This window comes from Neophocaena asiaeorientalis, unplaced genomic scaffold (assembly GCF_003031525.2).
Source record: "Neophocaena asiaeorientalis asiaeorientalis breed wild unplaced genomic scaffold, Neophocaena_asiaeorientalis_V1.1 scaffold141, whole genome shotgun sequence".
NCBI classification, from domain to species: domain Eukaryota; kingdom Metazoa; phylum Chordata; class Mammalia; order Artiodactyla; family Phocoenidae; genus Neophocaena; species Neophocaena asiaeorientalis.
This window is the reverse complement of record NW_020174267.1, coordinates 2439386-2465689: the sequence shown is the minus strand read 5'-3', so window position 1 is coordinate 2465689 and position 26304 is coordinate 2439386. Positions and strand designations below refer to the sequence as shown.

At 36.2% G+C, this 26304-nt stretch overlaps 1 protein-coding gene across 4 annotated transcripts; it reads right to left on the bottom strand.

The window, feature by feature from the left end:
* Positions 1-26246, bottom strand: GPR180 (G protein-coupled receptor 180). 4 transcript variants are annotated; one of them, XM_024755260.1, is made up of 9 exons: positions 26028-26246; positions 23443-23601; positions 16900-17100; positions 10301-10481; positions 10109-10158; positions 6900-7057; positions 3471-3662; positions 1442-1519; positions 1-368 (listed from the first exon to the last, which is right to left on the bottom strand). In XM_024755260.1, the coding sequence occupies exons 1-9, from the start codon at positions 26170-26172 to the stop codon at positions 210-212; spliced, it is 1323 nt and encodes a 440-aa protein (XP_024611028.1). In that variant the 5' UTR covers positions 26173-26246; the 3' UTR covers positions 1-209. The 4 variants fall into 4 exon arrangements, with proteins under 4 accessions (XP_024611028.1, XP_024611029.1, XP_024611030.1 ...); XM_024755261.1 differs by having other exon boundaries at positions 16900-17097; positions 26028-26237; XM_024755262.1 differs by lacking the exon at positions 3471-3662 and having other exon boundaries at positions 26028-26237.
* Positions 26247-26304: the final 58 nt, after the last annotated feature.

The window sequence follows — 26304 nt, the reverse complement described above, 5'->3', positions numbered from 1 at the left end:
TCTTTCTTGAAAGTTTATTAAGTATATTTTAAAACATTTATTACCTTTTTTTCAGTTTGGTACTGCTTAAATGCAGTTGTATAAATAACATGCTCTGCTTTCTCTGTTCAGTTTTTCATACCAAAAGTATGAAAAGAAAATTCACTGTATTTGAATCCTTATTGCACTCTGGTAAATAAATTTACTTTTCCTCTAAAGAAAATCAAGTATCAGAAGTGAGGCCGACTTTTGTGTCCAGATGATATGGTCAGTGGCAGTGTTACTGAGGAAAGTGAAGAAACTTCCCAGTATAGACTGTGGGATAGAAAGAGTCTGTAGAGAATCACCATGGAAACAGACTGGCAAAGGATAACGCCTACTGTAATGACCTGAAAAGAAAAGAAAGAGAATGCTTTACTGCATGCAAAAACAGAAATTATATTCATTTCATCATGGACCTATAAATACTTTATACATATATAAACTTATATATACGTTATATAAATATATATAAATAAAAAACTGTATCTGTCCCATCTTTACTGTGGGTACATTTTGTAAAAGAAATTTTCAATAGGAAAATGAGACTAATGTTCAACTATAATTGTTCCAAAGTAAAATTCCTTTAACAGTTAGTTTATAGATGTCAAAATAAGACACAAAAGAATAATTTGCTAAACCATCTTCTCAGGGTGCATGCACTAAAGAAAGTAATAGGAAAAATCAGACTCCTGGCTAATCTAGTAATAGGAATAAAGCATGCCCCTACCTGAAGCCTGGAGAGTGCTCTAAAAGCCCTTTCCGAAATTCTCAAGTCACTTCTCTATTTTTGTAGACTGCCTTCCTATCTATTTGCCCTTTGTAAATACCTCAGGTTCAAGAAACATTTGTGTGTTCAACTGCACACTGCATGACTTGTAAAGGGCTCCTGGCAGAACTCCACTTCGAAATGATGGAGTAATTCACCTAAGAAGGTAGGTATCAATACAACCAATACAACCAATAAAGGGCTCCTGGCAGAACTCCACTTCGAAATGATGGAGTAATTCACCTAAGAAGGTAGGTATCAATACAAGCAAAATGTGGCATACTTGAGCATGGCATTCCAGTCTGCAGGCTGTTAAAGCAACTAGACTGACTTTTAGAAAGCTGTCTTGATTTTTAACATTATGTAGCAAAAAATTTTAATCATTTTTTCCTTAACTACAAAGATGAGTTATAAATTTTATAATTTAATTTATAAAACAGTATTATGAAATTGGCTAAAATAAGAATAACAAAAGCTATTTTCCATCATTCTGCTTATAAACTAAATTTAAATACTCACTGGTTCAAGATTTTGTTTCAAAGTTTTATTTTAAAGAATCCAAGAAACCACTGAATGGATAAACAGGCCTTTCCTACTTTAATAATTTCCCAATAAAGACTACAAAAAACTATTTTGATCATGTATATTATTTACCTTATCTCTTTGGTAGTCATTAAAAATGATAGAAATGCATGCAAGACCTGGATGGCACAAAAACCACAAGATACAGCCCTGAAACAAATGAAAGATAAGTCAAGTAAGCGCAGCTATGCTTTGTTTTCAGAATGTACCAGATAAATAACATTACTAGCATATTTAGGAGGTCTTGATTGATCTCAATTGGCCTGTACAGTAGAACTTGCAATAAAATGTGGAAATATATTTGCTACTGTTGTGACAATGATATTCTGTTTCTAATCAAATGGGTGTTTTTGGAGTATTTAAAATCTTACATCTTCCTCATACATATATTTTGAGGTTTTGATATATAAGTAACAAATCTGAGAAAAACAAGGTACAAATGTGAATATTTCTATAAAAAACAAATAAGAATATACATTCATATTTGCATATAGATACACAGAGAAATTCTGTAAGAATACACAAAGACCTGATTAGCAGCGGTTACCTGTTTGAGATTTAGTACAAAAGACACAGAATTAGGCGAGTAGGAATGGGAAACTTTTGAACACTATACTTTTCAAATATATATGTTCTATTTTTCCTAGAACATGGCAACTTATCCTTTTCCAAAATTAAATTTGAAATAAAATAATAAGTTAATACTAGTAGCTGTTGAAATGCTTGGTATATTGAGGTTATAAGAAAAAAAAACAAGATATAGAAAAATGTGTTCACAATGCTACTATTTGTATAAAGGTGAAGGGAAATATATATATATATTTTTTGAATTTTATTTATTTTTTTATACAGCAGGTTCTTATTAGTTATCCATTTATACATATTAGTGTATATAGTAATATATTTTAAATTCTCTAAAAAATAAATCAGGAATTAATAGCAGTGATTATACGAGGAGGTGATAACTGCATAGATGGGAGAGAAGAAACACGTTTGCTGCTTTTTAAATACTTTTGGATGTTTGAACCTATTCAAATAGTTATATTAAAACATATAAAAATTAAAGTTTAAGAAAAATTTTTGTACTGTTTTAAACATAGAAGAAAAGAAGAAATTTAGTTTTTAAATACCTGAAGTATATACTAACTTTTGAAACAATAAGCACTACTGTCTCTGGGAAGAATTCCAAAGTGAAATGGCATATCCTTGCCTGTTTGGTACTCAGAGGCCTGACATGGGTTCCTAGGGCTGCAGCAGCAGCTTTAAAATGCTCCACATCTGGAATAAAGAAGGGATTTGGCCCTCCGTCTGGAATAAACAAGGAATTTGGCCCTCCTCCGTCTCAGCCTCGTTCTACTGAGACTGTCAGCTAGGGTGGGCTGACCAAACAGCTTATCAGAATGATGCTTTGAGTTGCCAAGATGATGGGTTACGGATTCTCTCAATCTGACCAAAAAAATGTAACTTTCTAGGAAGGGAGGCTTCTATAACGTTACTGACTCAACCTGTCTCCTGATCTTTTCCTTTATTAAATGGGTACAGAAAAAAAATCCATTTGCCTTTAGATCTCACTAGCATAAGAAGGACACAACAAGGGGGAATGAAGTAAACGTGATCTCATATGGATCACATGAAATGGCTGAAACATAGTATGTACTCAGCCTCCTGGCTCCCTCTGCTTATGCTGAAGGACAGCTCTTCATAGTTTGTTATAAAACAAGGCATAATTCTGGGAGTAACAGTTCATAGTCCATTAGTGACTGTTTTTTGAGACATGCAAACCGTATCCTAATTTTTTTATTAAAAAAATTCTGATACTACAGAAAAAATGTAAAATCCCTATTGATAAAGAAATTATAATACAGGCAAAACGGATCTGCCAAAGATTACATGGAAACTACTGTTTCATGAGTTCTGCAAAATGGGGATAATATCATCTATATCTCATAAGTTGTGAAGATTAAATGATTTGAAGCACATAGAGTACCTGGCACGTAATAAAACCTTACTAAATATTAGCATATGGTTGCTCCTTAACTTCCCAAGTAAAGCAAAATGAAGTTGATAATGTGAAGAAGTCATTTTCTAACCAAACCCATACTTTGGCAAAAGTGATATAGAACTCCCTCTTGAGTGTACTTCTTTCCACTGTGATGATCTGGTAGAGTCCACAGCCTAATGACAACGCTAGGCAAATTCTTAAAACAATTAGAAGGATCCCTGCTAAGTTGTGGTGTGAATGGTGGCTGTGAGGACTGGTATCTTCAAACTGTTCCCAAAGTAGCAAAATACTCTGTAAAAAACAATATTTAGAGAAAAAAGTCATGTCTACTTACAATAAGGTACTTTTTTCAACTCTTTTCTATATCCCCTTAACCAGTATATAAACATTCCTAAGAGGCTCTAAGATTTATCAGACTATATAAGGTGTTGATTAATAAAGCACAAGCAGTTTTTCCTTCACTGATACCCTCAGCTGGAGAAAAGGGATTATAATCAAATGAGACCACATGCAAGAGATAAAAAATGCTACTGTTACAAGGATTCAAGTAAGACAGCTCTAATGATGAAAATAAGTCGAAAAGATGAAGAGAATAAACATAAAACTTTCTTCTAAATCTCTTTCTTACTTCAACACCTTATTAGGAATCAAACCGTTCTGCATTCAAGCCCATTATCTCAGGATAAACTTTCAAATATCTCAGTATCCTTTGTAATCCAGAAATTAACAAGTCAGAATTGTTGATTTCAGACCTCATTCTTTTCCCACAGTAACTTCCCTTCAATGTCCAACATAGCAACCAGGGCACAGTTACTTATCCTTATTTGTCTGTTCACCTTTTTTACCATATTGTTACTATCCCAGTGTAAAGATCGCAAGTTCTTCATTAAGCTGTTCTGTTTACTGCTATTCAGTAGAAATCAGTGCCCACATTCCCTCCACCTTTACCAAACAGCAATCACTTCAATTATGATAATTTTCACCATCACACATGTCAGGAGCCCTCTGTGCTCCCTTCATTTGCCAACCCAGCCTTCAGAACTGGGTCTTCAGTGGCTTCCAAAGAATTTAGGTCGAAACTCCATTATTAAATCCAATTTTAGGCTTTATGGGGTTTACCAGCAACCACTTCCTTTCCTCATTCTCAAATCTTCCACCCTAATTTTACTCCAGCTACCATTCTTGCTAGGTGAACTCTTTTCTCATCTTGCACACATAAATTTCCTTCTTGAAACAAAAATTAGATCTTTATTACAGAAATTCATTCCTCTACGCCAAATTATATCCGTCTGATTCCTTAACTTGAATTTCTAAACGTAACTCTTTACAACAAAGAAGTGCTATTATAGAACTATCATTTCCTGCTATGTGAGGTAATGGATATGTTAACTGGCTTGATTGTGGTGAACATTTCATAATGTATAAATATATCAAAACATCAAGCTGTATACCTTAAATCTATACAATTTCTATTTTTCAATTATACCCCAATAAAGCAAAACACCCCCACAAACTACTATTTCCCATGATTCACATTCTTACATGTTCATACTCCCATATTTGCACATATGTATGCTAATGCAGGACCTGTGGAATACACTGTACACATTTACGTGATCTCTTGTTGCCTGTCTCGTCCACCTAGTCTGGCTGCTGTTGAGAGTCAGGGCCGTGTCTAGTAACATTCTTCACAAATGCTCACATAAACTCTAGGGTAGTGTTATAACTCAATTTGTATTTGTTTATGATAATGAATTTAAATTGCAATGAAATAATGAAAATTCAATTTTTAAAACAGTTATTGAGAAATGAGAATTTAACTTGATATTAACACTACTCTCCATAAATCCTGGATCAAAAACATTAAGTTGGCAGAACTTACCCTTATTTTTTTTTTTTTTTTTTTATAAATTTATTTATTCATTTATTTATTTTTGGCTGTGTTGGGTCTTCGTTTCTGTGCGAGGGCCTTCTCTAGTTGTGGCAAGCGGGGGCCACTCTTCATCGCGGTGCGCGGGCCTCTCACTGTCGCGGCCTCTCTTGCTGCGGAGCACAGGCTCCAGACGCGCAGAGCTCAGTATTTGTAGCTCACGGGCCCAGCCGCTCCGTGGCACGCGGGATCTTCCCAGACCAGGGCCTGAACCCGTGTCCCCCGCATTGGCAGGCAGACTCTCAACCACTGCGCCACCAGGGAAGCCCACCCTTATTTTAATCACCTCTAATTCAGTTCTTTCTCACTAGCCCTCCCTTCCTGGCATCATCTCCTTTTTAAGTATCAATATCTGTGATATGGTCTCTTTCTAAATCAATCATGTAAATTCAATAAACCTTCACTCAGCACCTAAGGTACTAAAATAAGTACTAGAGGTAGATGGGCACAGGCCTTACCCTTCGCTAGTGAGTTTTTCAATTTATTTAATGCATTAAAACTTAGATTATGATTCCTTTACAGAGCCCAGATGTATATTTCATTTTCATCTATAGCTGATGGTCACAAACTCAATACAAATTTTTATGTTTATATCTTTCTTCTTAATTTTTATAAGTCCATTGTACATAGGCATATGGAGATCCTAGAATAATGTCTATAGGTCACTATAGAGAAAAACAAAAAAAAGGCACAGAGGACTCTTCTAAAAGACCACGTTTGTTTTTACATTTGTTTTCAAAAACAAGATCCTATTCTTTTTTATTCTACGTTTTGTTTTTCCTTTAATCTGATATTCACTTGAATTCTTTCATGTATAAAGTAGATTCTGGCCAATGAATGAACCTCAAATTCATTAACTGACTCATTTAATATTGAGTACTTACTAAGTGTTAGAAAATATGAAAGAAAGCTCTTAATTAGGAAATGAGAATCTAACTGAATATTAAATATACTGCATTGAAATAATCTGATAGGAAGCTCAGATTCAGGTAAATTACAATGAAATTCTACAATATACATATATCAGCACTCAGAAAATTAACAGGTTATTTATCTATCACTCTTTTTTTTCCCATTTTTTAAAAATTGAAGTATAGGTGATTTACAATGTTGTGTTAGTTTCTGATGTACAATAAAGTAATTCAGTTACACACATACATACATATTCTTTTTCAGATTCTTTTCCATTGTGGTTTATTACAGGATATTGAGTATAGTTCCCTGTGCTGTACAGTAGGACCCTGTTTATCTATTTTATATATAGTAGTGAGCATCTGCTAATCCCAAACTCCTAATTTATCCCTCCCTCTCCCTCTTTCCCCTTTGGTAACCATAAATTTGTTTTCTATGTCTGAGAGTCTGTTTCTGTTTTGTAGATAAATTCATTTGTGTCATATTTTAGATTCTACATATAACTGACATCATATGGTATTTGTCTTTCTCTTTCTCACTTACTTCATATATGATCTATCACTCTTTAAATTCATAGTTTAAAATGACACAAATTCCTCATGGGTCCCAGGTTTCTTGACATGAGATATGTTCAAATTTGCATTTCTCAATATTGCAAAGCAGAAACATTTAGTATCACTACTAACCTGTGTTATGACAATGAATATAGCAATGCCAGTGGATGCAGGAGTAGAATCCCACTGGAGAGGTCTGCTCTGAGACTTCTTCATTCTGACTATTGTCCAACCCATGCATAGACTCAGAAGTAAGTATAACATTTGAATTTGGGAAGCGATGTCAAAAACTAATGGGAAATGAAAAGCAAAGTCAACTGAGTTTTCACAATACAAAGAATTTTATCCTTTTTTTTTTGGTCACACTGCGCAGCTTGCGGGATCTTAGTTCCCCGACCAGGGATTGAACCTGCGTCCTCAGCAGTAAAAGCATGGAGTCCTAACCACTGAACCACCATGGAATTCCCAAATTTTATCCTTTTTGCATTGAGAATATAATTATTTTATTAACCACAAAAGACAGGCATTTTAAAAAAGAAACTGATGAAATTCAGTAAGAGATATTCATGTATAATAATTCTTAAGAATTAAAATTTTGCCATTAAATTTGTAAACTTTCTGAAAATAGTTAAACAATGGCAATACTCCTATTTTTAAAAATATATATGTGTCCATATCATATCTTTATTAAGGCCAACTTTAAATCTCTTTGTGTTTCTTATTCTTCTTAGTTTTTCTAATTACAATCTATAACTCACTCCTTATGAAAAGAAACAAATTTTAAATATAACTTCTGCAATGTGGAGAATACTTCTGGGTTGTTAATTTTTTTTGGTGGCTGACCTATAATATGAAGAGTATTTTCTAAACCTATTAATAAGAAATAGCATGACAATAAAACGCAGAGCTGCTGTAACATCCAATTATGTTGGCCCTAGTGTCAAGAGTCCTGAAGACGAATGAAGCGCTCCATGCATTAGTGTGATGTGCCACCCGGTGGCCATCGCTTACACTGCAGGGGAAGCTGGCTGCGGTAGAAAAGACGCAACGAAACCGCCTGCACCCAGTTCAGTGCGACGAGAAAATAACAAGCAATAATACTTCAACTGCCATGTGTATTCATTTTAGAAGTTCTATTTACTGATTTTTAAAAAAATTATTACTTTTTCATCAGAGTGTATTTTGATGTGGATTTTGGAATAAACATGTGATCACAATTCAACAAAATAAAACTTTCTTCAAATTGCCATTTATAACTTTGATGTCTATGACTTTTATTTCTTTTATATAAAGATATTCTTAGAGAAACAGATAAAACTAGCTGTAGTATCAAACTTATATTAAAAGTTACAAGCCAAAAACTTATTAATAATAGACCTTTTCAGCTTTATTTTGCCATATTTTTCTCCAGCTCTGCCACCCAAATTAAAACCGGATACTTTACATTTATGCTTATATACTTGTAATAGCGAATTCTAATACTGAACTCTCACTACACTTTAATGATATAAAGTGTCATGGCCTTTCAGAACAAGCAACAATTTTCTTACACCATAGATTTTAAATGACTGTGATGCTAATTATTTTTATTAAACATTTCACAAATACATATTCAGTTATTTAAAGAAGTTAGACAAAGGAATATCCCTACATAAGTTGCTAATTAGCAAAAACAAATACTGGGGAGGAGGGAACACTGATTTTCTGGCTCATTTCTTTACACACTAAGTAATGCACATATTGATATAATACCATAACTGTGAGGGTAGGTAGACACTGCTTATCTGTTCTTGAAAAATAACTAATGTAGATAAAATACACAGATGACACAAAAACCCCATTCTGTGGAATTTGATTAAAAATCTTCATTAACCAAACCTGTTGTCAGAACTACCAAAAATGATCAACATTGATTTATTGCAGTTTTTTTAAAAAGACTTTTGCTTTTAACTTACCATGAAGATGCCAGACAGCCTAAAACACTGTTTTGAATACAGTAGACACTCACAAAACTTCAAAAGTCCTTGATTTTAGTAACAGCTTTGCTACTGATGGGCCTCTGTGTGCTTTGCCTCTTTGGACCACAATTTCTTCATCTAAAATGCATAAGCTAAATTATTTCTATGCTCTGTCCGGCTTTAAAACTCTAGGATTCTCTTAAACATCCTGAGTCATCTAAGAGAAAACAGGGGTTGAAACCAGGGTTCTAGTAATGTCAAAAAAGGAGAAGCAACTCTTGTTCATGCCCAAGAGGTAAACAGTATCCATCCTCTTCACAAGGAAAAGAAAAGGTTCTAGAAGTTTTAGAATCTTAAAATAGGCAGCAAGATCAGGATAAGTGGGTCCTGAGATGATTATAGAGATTACCATAAGACACCCTATTAAAGAGTGAGGAGACTAGAAGAGAAATATGGAAATATAAGGAAAGTAAATCCTAGAATGTCTTCACATTCAGAATCTGCTTTTTTAGAGCAAATCTTAACTTGTTTTTCAGGATTGAGAATGGCATATGACCTGATGTCCCTCTAAAGTTCCCTTTAAAAAGTCATGATTATAGGAACTTTTAGTTTTTCACCATCATATTTAATTGAAAAACTACTTCACAAAAGTTCCTCTTATAAATTAAAGAACAAAGCTGAGAGGTCAGCTCAATTATAGGTATACTCTATGGCTCTGGGTTAGAAATAGAGACAAAAGAGTCACAAAAGGGGTGAAAAAGGGGAAAAAAAACTTTAGCTTTGTGGTCAGAAAATTTGGGTCTAAATCTTGGCTCTACCATTCACTAGCTGACTGACATTTGGGAATGTACTTCCTGTCACTGAGCCCAGATTCTTTATCTGCAAAATAGGGATAAGCATATCTACTCCACTGAGTTTTTACTGAGGATAAAATGAGAGAATGTGGGAATCTCCTGGTGGTCCAGTGATTAAGACTTGGCCTTCCAATGCAGGGGGTGCGGGTTTGATCCCTGGTCGGGGAGCTAGGATCCCGCATGTTTTGCAGCCAAAAAACCAAAACATAAAACAGAAGCAATATCGTGACAAATTCAATAACGACTTTAAAACTGGTCCACATGAAAAAAAAAAAAATGGTCCACATGAAAAAAAAAACGAGAGAATGCATATAAATATGCTCTAAAGACAATGAAGAGCTCTACACATTACCTATGACTAAGAAGAAACTAAACAGGATATGTGGAAACTAAATGTATAATCTTGTTTCCAGTTGAGCTGAATCTGACCAACCTTGGATAAAGAAACTGTATTATGACAAAAAAGGAAAACATACAAGAAGCAGACAGCAAGTTTATGTTTTAAAAAAATGCTCAGTAAGATACTCACATTCTGCCAAACTTCCCATAAAAGGTACCCCTATTCCATCTTTGGAGTAACTGAAGAATTGAAGAGGAGAATATTAGCATCAATTACAAATGTGAAAAAAAGCATTCATAATCAAAGCAAGCATAATTTTGGTGGACTAATTAGGATTAATTAGACGTAACGATGAACACAGTTTTAATGGTTTTGAGTTACCTGGAGAAATGAATGTAATTAGCGAAAGCTGAACCAGCTTGTAACAGCAATGCAGTTGTCAGAACCTTTAAAACCACGTGCATGGGTCCTCCTTTCTTAATAGCCTGCCACAATGACTGTGCATAAATGCAAGCAATCACGAAGTACACTAGGACTAGGAGGAAAAAGAACTCATGTAACCCTGTGAAGAGAAGAAAGGAACAAGCCAATTATAGTGTTGGGTTTTATAGTGTTGTTTCTTAACTGAAGTCACAGCATTTACTTTTGTAAAAGAAAAAAAAGGAAGACTGTTGAAACAAATAATTTTCTACTTTAGGATACAGTCTTAACTATAAGAACACAGATTAAACTGAAGTCAATCTATAAGAAATCATATTGGTCAGGGAATAAGCCCAAAGACTAACAACAAGATCATAGTTTTGGTCGAAACAGTAAATTAAAACAATGATTTCAGCATTCAGTTAGATATGCTTTTTTACCCCCCAAAGTGGATTTCTTTTATAAGACGTTTAAAAATAGATTTAGTCAGTCAATAAGAGTTTTATATACCCTGACAATGATTCTCAAAGTGTGAGCCCTGTGCCAGCAGCACCATCAGTAGGGAAGTAGTTAGAAAGGCAGATTCTTGGGACTCAACCCATATCTACTGAATCAGAGATTCTGGGAGTGGGACCCAGCATTCTGGTTTTAATAAGTCCTTCAGTGATTCTGATACAGCTAAAGCCTAAGAACCAAGCTCTGGAATGTATCATAACCTTAAATTCCCATTTGGACAAAGCATCAAAATACCTGTCACGATCAGGCCTCCTTCTGAAGTAAATGGCATTCAGCTCTGTCAAAGAGGAAAACCTATGGAGACCATGGGACTCCACTCCACAGGTGACTGAAACTGAAACACCTGACCAAGTGGCTACCAATCCAAAGACTAGTCACTGGCCAGCAGCATCACTTGGTTCTCAAAGATACGAAGCCAGTCATGTTCTCTTGGGACATCAAGCCACAAAACATAGAAAGGATGAGGCAAGAGAAACCGGAGTTGAAAAGAGTTGATGACGGATAAGGCCAAAGGAGTCAAACCAGGCCATGATGAAATCAAAATTCTGGGCAAGCAGAAATTCTGAATGAGCAGAGGGAGCTGGTTGGTAGAGACAAGAACAGAGCATAGGAATGTGCAGATTTTATATTAAAAATGGTCCCAAAAAAAAAAAAAATGGTCCCAGTCATTAAGCAGCCTCCAGTTTCTACCAGCAGCTTTTCAGTAGTCTTCACACATCCTCAAGATAAACACCCCTTTTTCTGTGTTACCTGGAATCTTTTGACTGTGTCTTCATTTTTCGGAAATTTCAGAAAATATTATAACGAACCAGGGGCCAGCTTTGAATTTAATGGCTTACATTTACTTGGTTACATCTAAACCTAGTCCCTAATATTAGGGCTTTTATATTCTATCTAAATAACACTGGATATCGTGACAGTGGCTATAGCTGTCTCCATTGAATCTGTGGATAAACGTCTAAACTGTACTCACTTCCATTCCAACTGTGACCCCTGAAACTGCTCTGGCTTCCCATGTGGGATAAACTCCAAACAACAGGCAGAGAAGGGAATATTTACACTGTATGGAAAATAATTTTAGAAAAGTAATCCAGAAGATGCAAACAGTAGGAAAAATACTCAATAAACAGTTCAATCTCAATCATGTTTTTGGCGTTGTTACGAGAAAAAGAGAGAGAGAGAGAAAGAAGTATTTCAGCCACTGGGTGTCTCTCTTGCTCTACGTACATAAATGTTGATGGTCCACTTCTCTAGTCTAGCTGAGAAAGTATGTTGACTTCAGGAAGAGAATATCAAATAACAGAATGGGCATATTTTCTTTTAAAATTCCTGATATAGAGACGTATTCTAGCTTTAGAAATAATGGGACAGTAAACCTGGGATTGTTATAGTAATGGAACAAGGCAGAAAATAAGCTAAACATATTATAACTGTGTGTCAGTAAAAGTCTGCTATCCTGTGTTCTAAATCTGTTTTTACCTTTTCTTCTTAGTATAAAGAATTAAATATGGCATTCTATTTAAATTTTTATTTATTTATAATACCTTACAAAATATTCATTACAAGATAAGGTTTCAGACTCTATTAGCTTAGAAATGCACCATGAAAAGAAAATCCCAGACTATTTATTGAGAACCAGAATAATATAGGAGGAAGAGACTTTTGAAAATAAGACACATGTCACTAGCAAAAAATGTTTTAGGATTATTCAAGATTAAATGTATCTTACATAAAAAGCTAACACGGTAACCAAAAGCTTATTTCATTGAGATAATATATTAAATAACTTGAACTAGGACATTTGTCCTACGCTTTGCTCATTGCATTTTGCATAAATTATTCCCTTGACCCTGATACTTTAAAGATAAAACTCTGGGTCTGCACTCAAGTGTTCTTTTAAATAAACCACCTCTAGGGAAAAAAGTCTGTTTTTTTTTTTTTCTTCAATCAACTTTTACTTTTGTTCTGCCACCATCCTTCACAGGAAAGTAATCTACGTTCACCTTGAAATTAAAATCTAATTTTAAAACAGGTGGAGGGCTTCCCTGGTGGTGCAGTGGTTGAGAGTCCGCCTGCCAATGCAGGGGACACGGGTTCACGCCCTGGTCTGGGAAGATCCCACATGCCATGGAGCGGCTGGGCCCGTGAGCCATGGCCGCTGAGCCTGCGCGTCCAGAGCCTTGCTCCACGACGGGAGAGGCCACAGCAGTGAGAGGCCTGCGTATCGCAAAAAAAAACCAAAAAACACAAAAAAAACCAGGTGGATACTAGATATTAAAACTTACCTATACACAAAAGAAGAAAAACACTCTTAAATGAGCATGCAATAGGTGAAAAACACTTATGTTATAAGGGAATGAGCAGATTTTATGGCAAACTTAACTGGAAGCACTGGCAAAATTCAGTAGGAAGAAAACTTCCAGGACAGCTTTAAAAAAATTCAGTTCCGGCTAAATGATGGGAGATGGGAGAAAATAGATTAAGAAAAGGAGAGAGTCAATGGGTCATGGGGCAGCCCCTGGAACACTCTCGCCTACCTGTGCTGCTTGCTGTCTCAGAACCCCAATGTCCATCCCACCCTCAAGGGTCTCAAGATAAATCCTGATTAGTCTAAACCAATTAGAGAAATTCCAATATTCCCCTTTCCCAAAGAGGTAAACCTAACCCTTTACTTCGACATGTTGGTTTACCCTTATCACCTTTCTGATACCTTCACTTACATTTCTCTTATGATGTTAGACAACAAGGTCACGTGTCGAGTTCTGGCCAATGAAATAAGGGAGCTTCTGGGAAAGGTTTCCTTGCTCTTAAAAAAGAGACACTGAATTTTGCAACTGCCTAGATGTACGGCCCAGACTGCTGCAGTTAACTTTGAATATGAGGGAGCTGACAGTCAGAGGATAGCAGGGTAGGATAGTGTTAAATAAACTACCCTGAAGAAGCCTCAGAAATTATTGTTATGTAAGAGAATTAATTTCCTTATTGTCTATACCACTTGCATTAGAGTTTTCTGTTACTTTAAGTTACAGAGCCAAAGGTTAAGATCCAACCCATTATCTTTCAGGACAACGGAGGAGAAAAGGGAACAAGAGAAAATAATAAACATATCTGGAATCTTCAGAACAGTGAGATGGCAGGTGTGACAGAGCCTGTAATACCATTCCAATGAAAACCAGTCTACTTCAGACAATAATGCTTTAATTCTCAGGATTCTGAGTACTTCTTCTTTTGGTCTCTACCAATCACAAATACAGTTAACAAGGATTCTAATTTTTTAGGAGGTAGCTTTATTTTATTCTACCTTGAAGCATGATATTCCTATGTAGTATTCTGTCCAGTAGCATCAAACTTGCCTTAGTCTACATTCAAAAAAACCCACCAAAACAAAAAAACCTAAGTCTGTAAAATACAGGACTAACTAAAGTCTCGTAGATATAAAATACATAGTTGGTTTGAAAGAAAACAAACTGTAAGATTTAACCAGAGTAGCATGTAACATTAATTGTAGCTTTCTGCACCAGGTTATTCTAATTCAAACCTCTAAGATACATGCTTTAGCAGTCAATTCTCAGTAAAAAGCATAGCAAATCAATTTTCTCTACTTAGGGCAGAAAATTAGTCAAATGAGGAAAAGTTTCTAAAATGAACTAACTGGGAATTATTCCCTGGAAACAAATTCTATACCTGAGGCTACAGAATAGGAAGAATCCCTCTTAAGGCTCTACGTTGAAACCAACACATTACCAAAACAATGTGGAATATGGACTTTTAGCTAAGTGGCTCTGCACATTAGAATCAACTTCAGAGCTTTGACCAACTACAAGGGCCTGGCTTCCACTCCAAAACCAACTCTATCTCTCAGTCTCTGGGGGTGGACATCTGTATTTTTTCCAAAGCTCTCCATATGCATACACAGTGACAGGTTGAGAACCACCGATTTAGACTTCAATGTAGAATTAATCATATTTTAAGGCATTTAAATAATAAAATGATGTGATCCTTGGAAATTATGCCAGACATCTAGCAATGAATACTTTTGAGTACTTATGGCACTTTTTAATAATCAATCCCTACAGATTAGCCTTGCACAGAATCCCATGCTTAATGAAAATCCATGTTATAGTGAAATTTTTTCCCTCATTTAAATACTCTTGGTGACATGACCAAAGTAACTCTCCCCATTCTAGTATAAGAAAGACAGATTTTAGACATACTATAAGTATCAAATCAAAATCAGTCACAGGAGAAGACAGGTCAAAAGGAGTCAGGACTAAGAACTGAGTCTGAATGGTTAGTGGGAGCCCTAAAGAAAAAGCTAGCCATAATTCAGGGTGTTGAAAAAAACACTAGAAGATATGGGCAAGGTTCAGGATGAGCCAGGGTAAGGATGACTGACATTCAGTAGTCCAAGCACCACACAGGGCACACATGTCATTGCTTTATGGCCTATGGTCAAAGTTCAGATATCAAACTGGGAATGAGGAAAGAGTCCAGAAATGAGAGCCTAGATAAGGAGGCAAGAAAAAGAGTATCAGGATCCAGCAAGTCTCATGGATCCATACAATAAATAAAACAACCTGGAGCCTCCACCCTCCTGCCTGAAGGCAGGAGGGGGAAGGGCTACCAGATGTGGACTCCACTAGAGGCAGTAGGGTTTGCATGTACAGTGACTACAGAAGAGCATTACTTCCTGCTGAAGCCTGACCAGTCCTAGAGATAAGTGTCATATGAAATAATAAAGCCTTATGGTTAAAAGAAACCTTAAAAGCAAGTTAATCCAACCACCCATCCAATGCTATCACTAGACCTGGGTTTCATCAATGCCTTTCCAAACTATGTAAAATAAATGTCAATATTTCTTACTAAGATAAAAGAAATGGTAGGACAAAATTAACTTTCAGTAATGATCTACATTGATCCAAAATAGTATCAAGTGAAATTTAACCTTTACATTCATTTGCAATCAAAAACAATTATGTCATTTCCTTCACAGTAAAGACTTTTAGAATGAATTATTTTTAAATGTTTAGGACCCTATTCTGTCACTATGTAAGTATTTTCTCAAACTAAAGGATATTTTTTAAAAAGTTTCTTTCTTCATACATTAAGTTACTTGTGACTTATTGTTTATAACACAAGCTCCTTGAGTTGCTTTTCTAGCTGTGGCAATTTACACTTTGAGCTTAACAACTGGTTTAGTCTAATGTGGCCTCAACTCCTGGCCTACCTCCACCCACTCACCTTGATGGCAAATGTAATGCAATGGGATTGAACTTTTCTCTAAGCAGACTGACTCTTCCAAGTGGGTAATGAACTCATGAAGAGGTAAACACCTAACCCTTTTCTTTGACAGATGGCCTAGAGATTTTAGTTTTCATTCTGACATGTTAATTTACAAATCCATAATATTTTATAGCATGTCCGCCATTAATCACAAGAAGTCATTCATTTCTGTTTGGGCTAGGAATTCACTTCAGTAGGGCAGAACATAAAATTTTGTCAACCTAAAATTTTGATGAAATATTTTATGGGAGTAGATTTAATTTTGGAAAGTTTTATCAATTTTGATCATTTCAAAAATGGTTGCAATCTCCAATAAAGGCAACCCCTAAATATGTTCAAACAACCTAGTAAAGGACAGCTATACAAAGTAGTGGAGTTTCTATCTCACTTAATCATTGGGTTACTAATTTAGACTGCTCAGTTTCTTAACATTTTTCTGTTTATAAAAATAAAGCTAGCTTATCATAAAAACAAAAAGATTTAGAATGTAGAAACTGAAAATTATCCATAATTCTACCACCCAAAATATGGAAACAATCTGTTACTATTCTTGTACTTCTGTTTATTCTCCGCATTTTTTAACACACTTGAAACCATACAATACAAAATTTCCAGTTCTGCTTTAAAACTTAATAGTACAGCTGTTACAATTCTATAAGATTTATTTAACCATTTGTCTACTGTTGGACACAAGTTGTTTTTAATTTTCAGTATTCTAAAAACACAACATGAAGATACTTGTTTTAAATACATATTCTTACCAGATTCTCCAGCACTGAAATGATCAAATGGATTCCCTTCAGCATCCGGGTTTAGTAACATCATTTCAAATGGGATATCTTCCCCCTGAGAATTCTCATTGTCCTCTTTGCACGTATACTTGTCTGCATAGAACACGTGCCACATTTGTGGATATGGAATCTGAGACACTGTCAGATTATGTTCAGTCTGATTCATGGCTACTTTAAAGAGAAAAAAAATAGCACTTTCAAAGCAAAATTCTCAAATGTATTCATTGTTTTAGTCACACAATCAATTTGAAATGAGAATTCTTTTGTTTAGTTCTTATTGTCTCAGTAGTCCAAGCCCTGATGTAGTATTGGAATAAGTTCTGTAAGTCATAAAGCAGGTAAAAATAATGTATTTTAACCAACCAAAGGAATCACTATAAAAGTTCTATGAGATACCACAAATGACTAGAATAGTTTCACTGAAACTCTGAATTTCAATTTTAAGTATTTTCAAAGTTTTCAAGTGAGTTAGCAATACTAAAAATTTTTTTGTTGTGGTGGTAAAATGTACACAATAAAAAGTTACCATTTTAACCATTTTTAAGTGTACAGTTCTGTATTAAGTATATGCACAGTGCTGTGTAGCCATCACAGTAACATTTCCGAAAATTACTTGAGTTAAATTTAAAATGGAGCATTCAACTTTGGAAATTATTATATCTAAAAACCATGACTGACAAACACCTTCAAAAGATTTCCCAAAATCTCTTCCTGATTGGTTAGTCTTTAAAAAGGTACTAAAAGTCGAAAAATAGAAGTTACAGGAATATGAGTTGTTATACTGGGTCACATCTATATAGTGTGTTGGGCTGGGGTGGGAACTCATGAATGTTGGCCTCACACAGACCTGTGCTTGCATCCTGGCTCCAATACTTACCTTCTATATGACTTTGGGCAAGTTACATAAGCAATGACACTCACTTTCTTCATCTGTAAAATGAAGGTAATACAGCAAAGAGCTGATGCAAGGACTAAGTTATATGAGTCACTTAACATGGTATCTGTCATATAGTAGTTGCTTAATAAAGGTTAATTGTCCTTTTCCTTTCTTTAAAATATGGTGATTATACCAATAAGTGGTTCTCAATCGAGGGTAATGCTACTCCTCTGCAGGGCATTTGAAAATGTGTAGGGACAGTTCTGTTGTCACAGCAATTGTTCTCAACTTCAAGATACTTGAAGCGGGGCTGTGCTAAACCTCATACAATCCAAGCTTACGTGACAAAGACCCGTTCTGCCCAAAATGCCAGTAGCACCCCCGTTGAGAAACACTAAATGATGTCTAAGATCCCTTCTCGATCTAAAACTATGATTCTGACCTAAGAGAAACTCACTACTACCCTGAATGTTGTATGAAAGTGGCGTCTCAAACACTATGTGTAATAAAGACAATGGAAGAGTTACAGAAGCAAGTCTTACGAATCATATTCATTACTTAACCTCTCTAAATTTCTTTCTTCTGTAGTAAACTTAAGATACTTGCCCTATCTGACTCACAGTTCTTGTGAGGAGCAAATGAGACAGTATACGAAAGTCCTGTGTGGAGAGTCTGATTCTCTATAAAGTAGAGTATTCTTAAAATATATGATTATGTTGGGTGCAATTCCCAAGTCTAGATTGCCCCCACTGCATGCCAGTCAGTCTTGATCTTTTCCTCAACTGAAAAAATGAAAGTTTTTAATAAATAAAATACATTTCTTGAGATAACTGTGGAAATTTGTATATGGAAGAGATTTTAGAGGTTACTATGAAATTATTCATTTTCTTAGATGCAGTAATGGTATTGTTATGGTAATGGTAATGGTTATGGAGAAGAATGTCCTTACTCTTTTAAGATGTATGCTGAAATACGGTGAACTGCTCAAGGCACCCACAGCTTACTTTCATTTCAGTTAAAAACAAAAATCACACACATACAAACATAAAGCAAATGTAACAAAATATTGATAAAATTATTAAATCTAAGCCAAGGATATACAGATATTGGTTGTACTATGCTTTCAACTTGTATGTATAATTGAAAATTTTCCTAATAAAAGGCTGGAGAAATATTATTTATACGTTGTCTTTATAAATGAGATACAGATTTATCTTGGCATAATTCAAATTTTGAGGACTTAAACTTTACATTTGGGAATTTCATTAATAGTAGTTAAACTGGACAAGATGATTTTAAGAATACCACAACATCGTTTTTTTGGATAGCTTAACTTAGCTGACATTTATACTGTTTTTCTTACTGCACCGCTTCTAGAAAAAAGTAGCAAAGACTCTAGTTTCTCTAGTTTCTGTTAAATTGATGACCTTTAATAAGAATTCAATATATGATCAATAGCAGCTCAGAAATAAGGCTTTTGAAATGTGCAGCTCGAAATTCTGTAATCTGGACTTCATTATATAAAGGCTTTGCTGTGTTGAGGTTTTATCACTTGCACTTTTTCTCTTAGATAAAACAATATAAAAATTTAACCATTACATTTTCACCAGTATACTTTTTGATGTTTCATTTTAAATTAGGTAGATCTACATCAGATAAAAACAGAAGTGTGCTTCATAAAGGGATATTGGCCTCAGTTTTTGTCTTGCTGCCTTTTTCAGTGCGCCTAGGAAATAAGCCTCTTGACAAAGCTGCATGTTCATTGTTTTTGAAACAAAACGCTACAGCACAGCACGCTTATTGTATGCTGATGTAATGAGTACCTCAAATATTAACAAAACTTGAATTGCAGAGAATGGTGTTGAAAGGCTAATCGCCCAATAATATTACAGAGGAAATGAATACTGTTAACAAAGTTACCCAGAATAATAAAATACTACACCTTTAAGCGATTTATACAATATACCAAATGTACAAGAGGAAATATATGCATATGATGTAAAAAAATAATACTGAAAATGTTTTATATACAAAGTTACATTTAATTCTTATAATTTGACAGCAAATTTTTTTGCATATAAACTCATCATTTTCTGTGCATTTAAATATCTTCTTTGTTTGCTTTAAAAACCTACAAAATAGTTTTTATCGTTTAAAAAAATCTGATGTTTTATGAATTACTGAAAGAGAAAAAAGCAAAAAGTAAGACTGAAAAATAATTTCTCAAACATTGATTTGGGAGAATGTATAATCACAAGCAACATTCAACACTGAGATTTTTCAAATCTACTAATCTTTTCATAGTTTACAGCAGCAATAAGGTTTTACATAGGAGTTAGGCATAGTTAATGGGCTCATCACCAAGTAGGTGGAAGGCTATTAATTCTTAAAAGTCTCATTAATGGTCAGGAAATGAGAATTATTTCTATAAGGAATTATTTTCAAATACGTGATACTACTACACTGTCATGAATTTAAGGATATGCTTTTTGTTTCAATGCATCAAAGCTTCTAAATAACAATATACTATAAATATGAAAATAATATATAAAAGTTGGAGAATACAGATTTTGTTAAGACTTGGCTTTTGTTAAGGGAAAAAGAACTGATTACATATGTAGAAAGTGATATATATGTCATTAGTACTCAATTTATTTCAGACCTCCAAATTTAACAAAAAATCTTCATTCCTCAAAAATTCCAGTTTTCTGAGATCTTCCGTTCCAACAATTCCAAAGAACACCCTTGCACTTAAGAGTAGGGAAGAGGAAGGGAAAACAGAAAAAGAAACGACAGCAAGAGGTTTTATAAATTATAGCTCTCTACATATCCAACTCCACCTAAAGAGTCATAATTAGAATCACAGCATTTTAGGACTTTTAGGAAGCTTAGAGAAAACGAGTCCAACTTCCTTGTTATACAGATAGGTGAAGTGCAGCTCAAAGATAACAAGATCTTATTACAAGTTACTAGCAGTGATTCTCAAGTTTAGCTGTCGTTGCAATGTAGCAAGTCTCTCTATATACGTAAGTTCTGTGACTGAAGGTATTTGACTGATAAAAAAAATTATGCTTTTGCAAGTGTATATAGTATATGGTATAATACTGATCATGTAATATAAGAAAACAAATCGACTCCTATAGCTCAAAGCTTTCAACTGTCTGATAAGTTACTATTTCATTTAACTTCACTTTATTTGGCTGCGCCGGGTCTTAGTTGCGGCACTTGGGATCTTCCTTGACACATGTGGGATCTTTAGTTGCTGTGTGCAGGCTTCGATCTAGGTGTGGCCTGTGGGTTTTCCTTCTCTAGTTGTGGTGCGCAGCCTCAAGAGCACGTGGGCTCTGTAGTTGAGGCACGCGAGCCTCTAGTTGAGGCGCTCGGGCTCGGTAGTTGTGGCGTGCGGGCTTAGTTGCCCCGCAGCATGTGGGATCTTAGTTCCCTGACCAGGGATCGAACCCACGTCCCCTGCATTGGAAGGTGGATTCTTTACCACTGGACCACCAGGGAAGTCCCTGATAAGTTTTTAATAGAGAAAGAAAAAGACTTTGAGGTGCGAAGTACAAAGCAAATGACCTACTAACCAAAAACCCCTCAATCACTAAGTTCCATGACAATTCATCCTACAAATACTTAGTCAATGCTTAACTGAGCACTAGTGTATCATAAATTCTCACTCATAGTACCATGTAACTAACATTCATAGTCCTTATCCAATAGCAGTTTCACATTTATTCACAGTGAACTTATTTATACCCTCAGCAGCCTTAAGGACTGTGAGAGTGTCAGTATTTTGGTTCCTTGATGTATCACTAGTGCCTAGCATAGTACTGGAAGTGCTGTGAATGAATGAATGAATGAATGAATAGACCAAAAGAGCCTGCTGCTCTCACTGATTGATTTTATAACAAATAAAATGTAAACTTGTAACTAAAATAAATGCTGTGGAGGAGAACAACAGGCTCTAAAAACTCAAGTGTTAACTTAGTGGATGGACGAGCCAAAGAGGGGAAGGAAGAAAAAGCGGAGGAAAAGCCTGTGCAAAGGCCCAGGGTGGCACTGAAAGAACACCTGCACTACAAATAAAATGAGGCCCAACGGGGCAGTGCTGTGAGATGAAGCTGGGGTCGGGGGTAAGCAACAGCCAGACTCGGACGGCTCTGCTGATCAGATTAAGGAGGGCCGCCTTTGTCCCAGAGCCGTAGGAACCCACTGAAGCACTGAAGGGCATGGTGAGGATGCCAATGTGACATGATCAAACCTGTCATTCAGAAAAATCACTCTGATTCCAGAGGGGGACCAGCATAGCTGCAGTGGCCAGGTAGGAGCTACTGCAATAGTACAGGCGAGAGATTACGGCAGCCTAGAATAACATGGTGGGGTTAGAGATGAAGAAAAGTAGATGAATTCAAGAGATACTGAGAGGTAACTTACGAAACAAGAAGGGGATAACTGGGAACAGAAGGCTAGAACATTTTATACATATGTGGAACACCTAGATGATTAAATTGGTGTAGAAAGGAAAAGAGAATTGATAATGAGCATTTGTATGAATTTCCCAGATAAGTTCTAAAATTCAGAGTTGAGGTAAATAACTTTATGTAACTGTCTCTTTGATATCTGAATCCAGTCATTCAGCCTTCTTCAGCATACTGTCAATGTCATCTCACAAACCTAGACAAAAGATCCCCACAATGGGTGGCAATGACTGGGGACTTGTACTCTTATCCCTATTCAGGTTATGAGGGAACCAGACAGCTGCTAAGACTAAGAAGACTGGATGTTTAGAAATGGCAGTGCTTTACTGACTAGACTGAAAGAAGAGTCAGAGACTCATCATTATGCAGAACATGGTAGGGGAAATACAGGGGGGAAAGGGGAGAGGGATAATTCCTATTTTTTTCTCATGGATGTCTCATATTCCTAATTAACAACCAGTTAAGTTCCAAGGGGTAAAATGGGTAGCATGGCATATGCTCTTCATTTCTATATTAAAAAGATCTGCACTCACTCTGGATGGCAAACACCCTAATGCATGGGACAGCGTTGATGAGAACGGAACAGCTCAAGAATTCAGGCAACTAGAATAATAAAAGTAGAGCCTCTCCAGAGGCAAACCTAGAGGTTTACAAATGATGTGGGGCTGCTATATTCTAAAATGACACATTGTGTCACCATATGACTTGGTCCTGAGTCCCAATAACATGTTGCAAAACAGCATCACTTGGGCTAAATTATACAATTAACTGAGATAATGCAAGCTTAGTGTTTAGCTCAGTGCTACCAGATAATAAGCATTCAACAAATGTTATCATTCACTCCATACTGCCACTTGGTCAAAATGTATCTGCCATATTGGTATGAATCATGTGACCTGTGAGAAGTCTGAATGTAGGAACGTACACCTTTATACATTATCTGGATATTTTTTCAAATATTTTGAATAAGATGGGGAAAAGGCATTCTATCTTTTGATCAAGGAAAAGATTAGTTTCCTTAAACTTTAGCTTAAAATGTACTCAACAGAGTGTGATATGTGCTGTGCCACGAAACATCTAGATATGTAAATACTATACTCCCGACGTTAAGGAAAAAAAAAATATACATAACGATCAAAGAAAAAAGGATATACTCACATGTCAACTGAGCTTTGGATAATTTTTCGCTACAACTATAACCGTGACCGCTTTCCTGCAGCTTTAGCCATTCCTGGGCTTGGAACAGGTAGAGTTTAGCTTCCTTTCCAATGGCTACTGCTATGTCATTGATTCTGACACAGAGAAGAGCATGGTCACCTGGACATTAGAACAAAAATTATCAACTAGTTTGGTCTTATATGGAACTGAGACGGTAGGACAATTCAATACCTCTAGGTATCAAAATGGGAATTAAAAGAGCACAGTTTTTCTTAAATCTCATTTTAGCTAGGTAGGTCACATTAGAATGACCATCCCATTCAGATGCAAGTCAAGAGATTATTCACATTAATTATTCAAAACAATGTGTGGTGTTTCCTTATACTTCAGCTGATAACGCATGGTTTTTCACTGAATAAACAGCCACTTCTGTATGTAGACATTCACTGTGATAGAATTTTGCCTCATTTTACAACCACTCTACATCTTTAACACTTGCCTATAAACTATCCATAGAAATTTCCTGCCAAAGTTTCTTTTGTTTTTTAAACATAATATGTATGTTAATATTTAATTATTTTTTAACATAAAAAACAAAAACATCTTATAGCAAGAAAGGTTAAATAAATGAGTTTTAGGGTAGACCTGATACAAAATTTGACATCTGTGACTTTTACAAAGGAATTTTCAGAACGATATACGTTGTAAGACAACTATAGAATGAGCCTTGTTGCTCACAGCAACTACATTTAAGGCCCAGGAGAGAAACAGCAAAAAGTAGTTGCCTCTAGGGAAAGGGACTCTGGGTAAGGAGAAGGGAAACAGAGCTGTTTGTTCATCTGAAGATCTTTTTATTCTCCTGTTTCTGTTGTTTTTACTATTATCACTTTGACTAAACATTTTAAATAAATTTAAAGTTATAGTATGTATCAAAAACTGTCTAAGTCTCTGATATAAACTAATTACGTTATAAATTATCAACAGCCTTAAAAGTGACTCTAAGGCCCTATTAACATCTTAAATCACATTCTGAATTAGAGTTCATATTTCAGTACTATGTGGTCTTAGTATTATTATTTTCCTGAATTCGAATTCACTGAAAATTGGTAATAGTAAAATACACACACACAAAAGATAGAAAGTGTGTATGTTAATATACTTGGAACACTCTATTCCTCAATCTTACCTGAGAAATCTGGATTTACTACATGTTTCTCCTCTATGTTTATCAGGTAATCACCATGAAATATCAGGGTTGTCTAAACCTGTCTGGGAGTCACGAGTAACAAGCCGCGTCACAGCTCCCATACATGCCAGATTTTCTGGAAGCGTCCAGACTGTACCATTTATTGTAGTGACATTACCATCACTGTCAATAGTCAAAGTATAGTTACAGCCAGTTGATTAAGTAACTGAAAATGTTACCTAAAAAAATAATAAAACCCTCGAGTTTCTTCTTCATTCACCCAAGGTCTACTCCACAATAGATTTTGTTAAATGGATTGCATCTCCTTTTCTGTTATTTTTAAAACTTCAGATTAAAAATAATAAAGTTTCCCTTCCCTTCACATCAACAATTCTGTAATTCAATACTTTCAATTTCTTTCCCAACCAATTAGCTTCCTGTTTTTATTATCTTCTTCTAAGAATCCTCTCTAGGACAGTATTGTGATCTTGCATCTTTTAATGCTAAAGACTCTATGAATCAAGGATCCTAACCTCATCAAAGCAAATAATTATTTGAGATATAGTAGTAGTCAAATTAAGTAGTATATACCAAGAAAAACATTAAAATTTTGAGAGTGCAAATAAATAAGGCAAAAATTAGAAGGAATGCAGATTCATTCATTGAAGAATTATGGATTTTTGAGGGAGACCAGAAGGGAAGAATCGAATGCAATCTCATTTCAGAAGGGCCACAGAGGATACAAATTATGAAGCTTCCAGGATACACTTGCACACATTTCTGTAAAGTTAATTCTAGCCCTCGTGGTCCACAGTAAAGCTACTCCTTTCGTAGGGAGGTAACCAAACTGTCCCAGCAATTGTGACAACTAGATTATCAGGTGCTTTTGGGGGAGGGGTCGGTGATTCCAAAACCTCTCTGCTGCAAGGAGGTTTTAGCAAACTGATCTTAAGACAAAAAGAACAAAACCCAGGAAATCTAAGTTCTGGGACTTCACGAATTACGGTGCCTTAGTGTATACAATCAGGCTGAGAACGGAGCGAGCAAAGGATGCTTCTTTAAGCGAAGGATCTCGAAACTGGCAGCAAGAGAGTCATCAGCACATTCGTTAGGACGGGGAGGATTGGGGAAACGGTCATTTAGGTGCAGAATACAGCCACTAACCGGGGGCGGTACAAGGATCTGGGGAGCAGCAACACAGGGGCTGGCCATAAACGCATCCCACGATTCCGGGAAGCTACGATGGGGGAGGCTGCCGGCCACGCGGTAAGCGCAGGTGAGCTGGGTGAAGTCCCCAGCCTTGCCGCCGCCGGCTCCCGGCTCCCCACGCGAGGCGGGGAGCGAGGGGCCGCGGGATGGGCCCACGAGCCTTCATCCCTCTCCCCGCCCCCACACCTACCGTGGAATTCGAAGTGCCCGATGCTCTGGCCCTGAGCGTCTCGGGCCGCGGCGCTGCTGAAGCTGCCTCGCAGCGTCTTACCCTGGCTGCCGGGTGGCCACCAGCAGCAAGTGAAGGCCACCGCCAGCAGCCGCAGCCCCCCCATCCCCGCCTCCTGCTCTGCACTCACACCCCTGCCCCTAACCGCCTGTGACCGCGACCCCACGTCTACAGCTTGAGATGGGGAGGTGAGGGGAGAGGGACCGGCGTCGCGGGCCCGCCCCCGGGGGTCTAACAG

What these genes read in the sequence shown, in the direction of transcription:
- GPR180 (XM_024755260.1), bottom strand. Translation starts at nt 26,172, where the DNA reads ATGGGGGGGCTGCGGCTGCTGGCGGTGGCCTTCACTTGCTGCTGGTGG. An exon ending in ATCCAAAGCTCAGTTGACAT is followed by an intron (nt 17,101 to 23,442) that starts GTGAGTATATCC and finishes TTCTCTTTAAAG; the next exon opens with TAGCCATGAATCAGACTGAA. An exon ending in TCTATATCACTTTTGCCAAA is followed by an intron (nt 1,520 to 3,470) that starts GTATGGGTTTGG and finishes CATTTGTTTCAG; the next exon opens with GGCTGTATCTTGTGGTTTTT.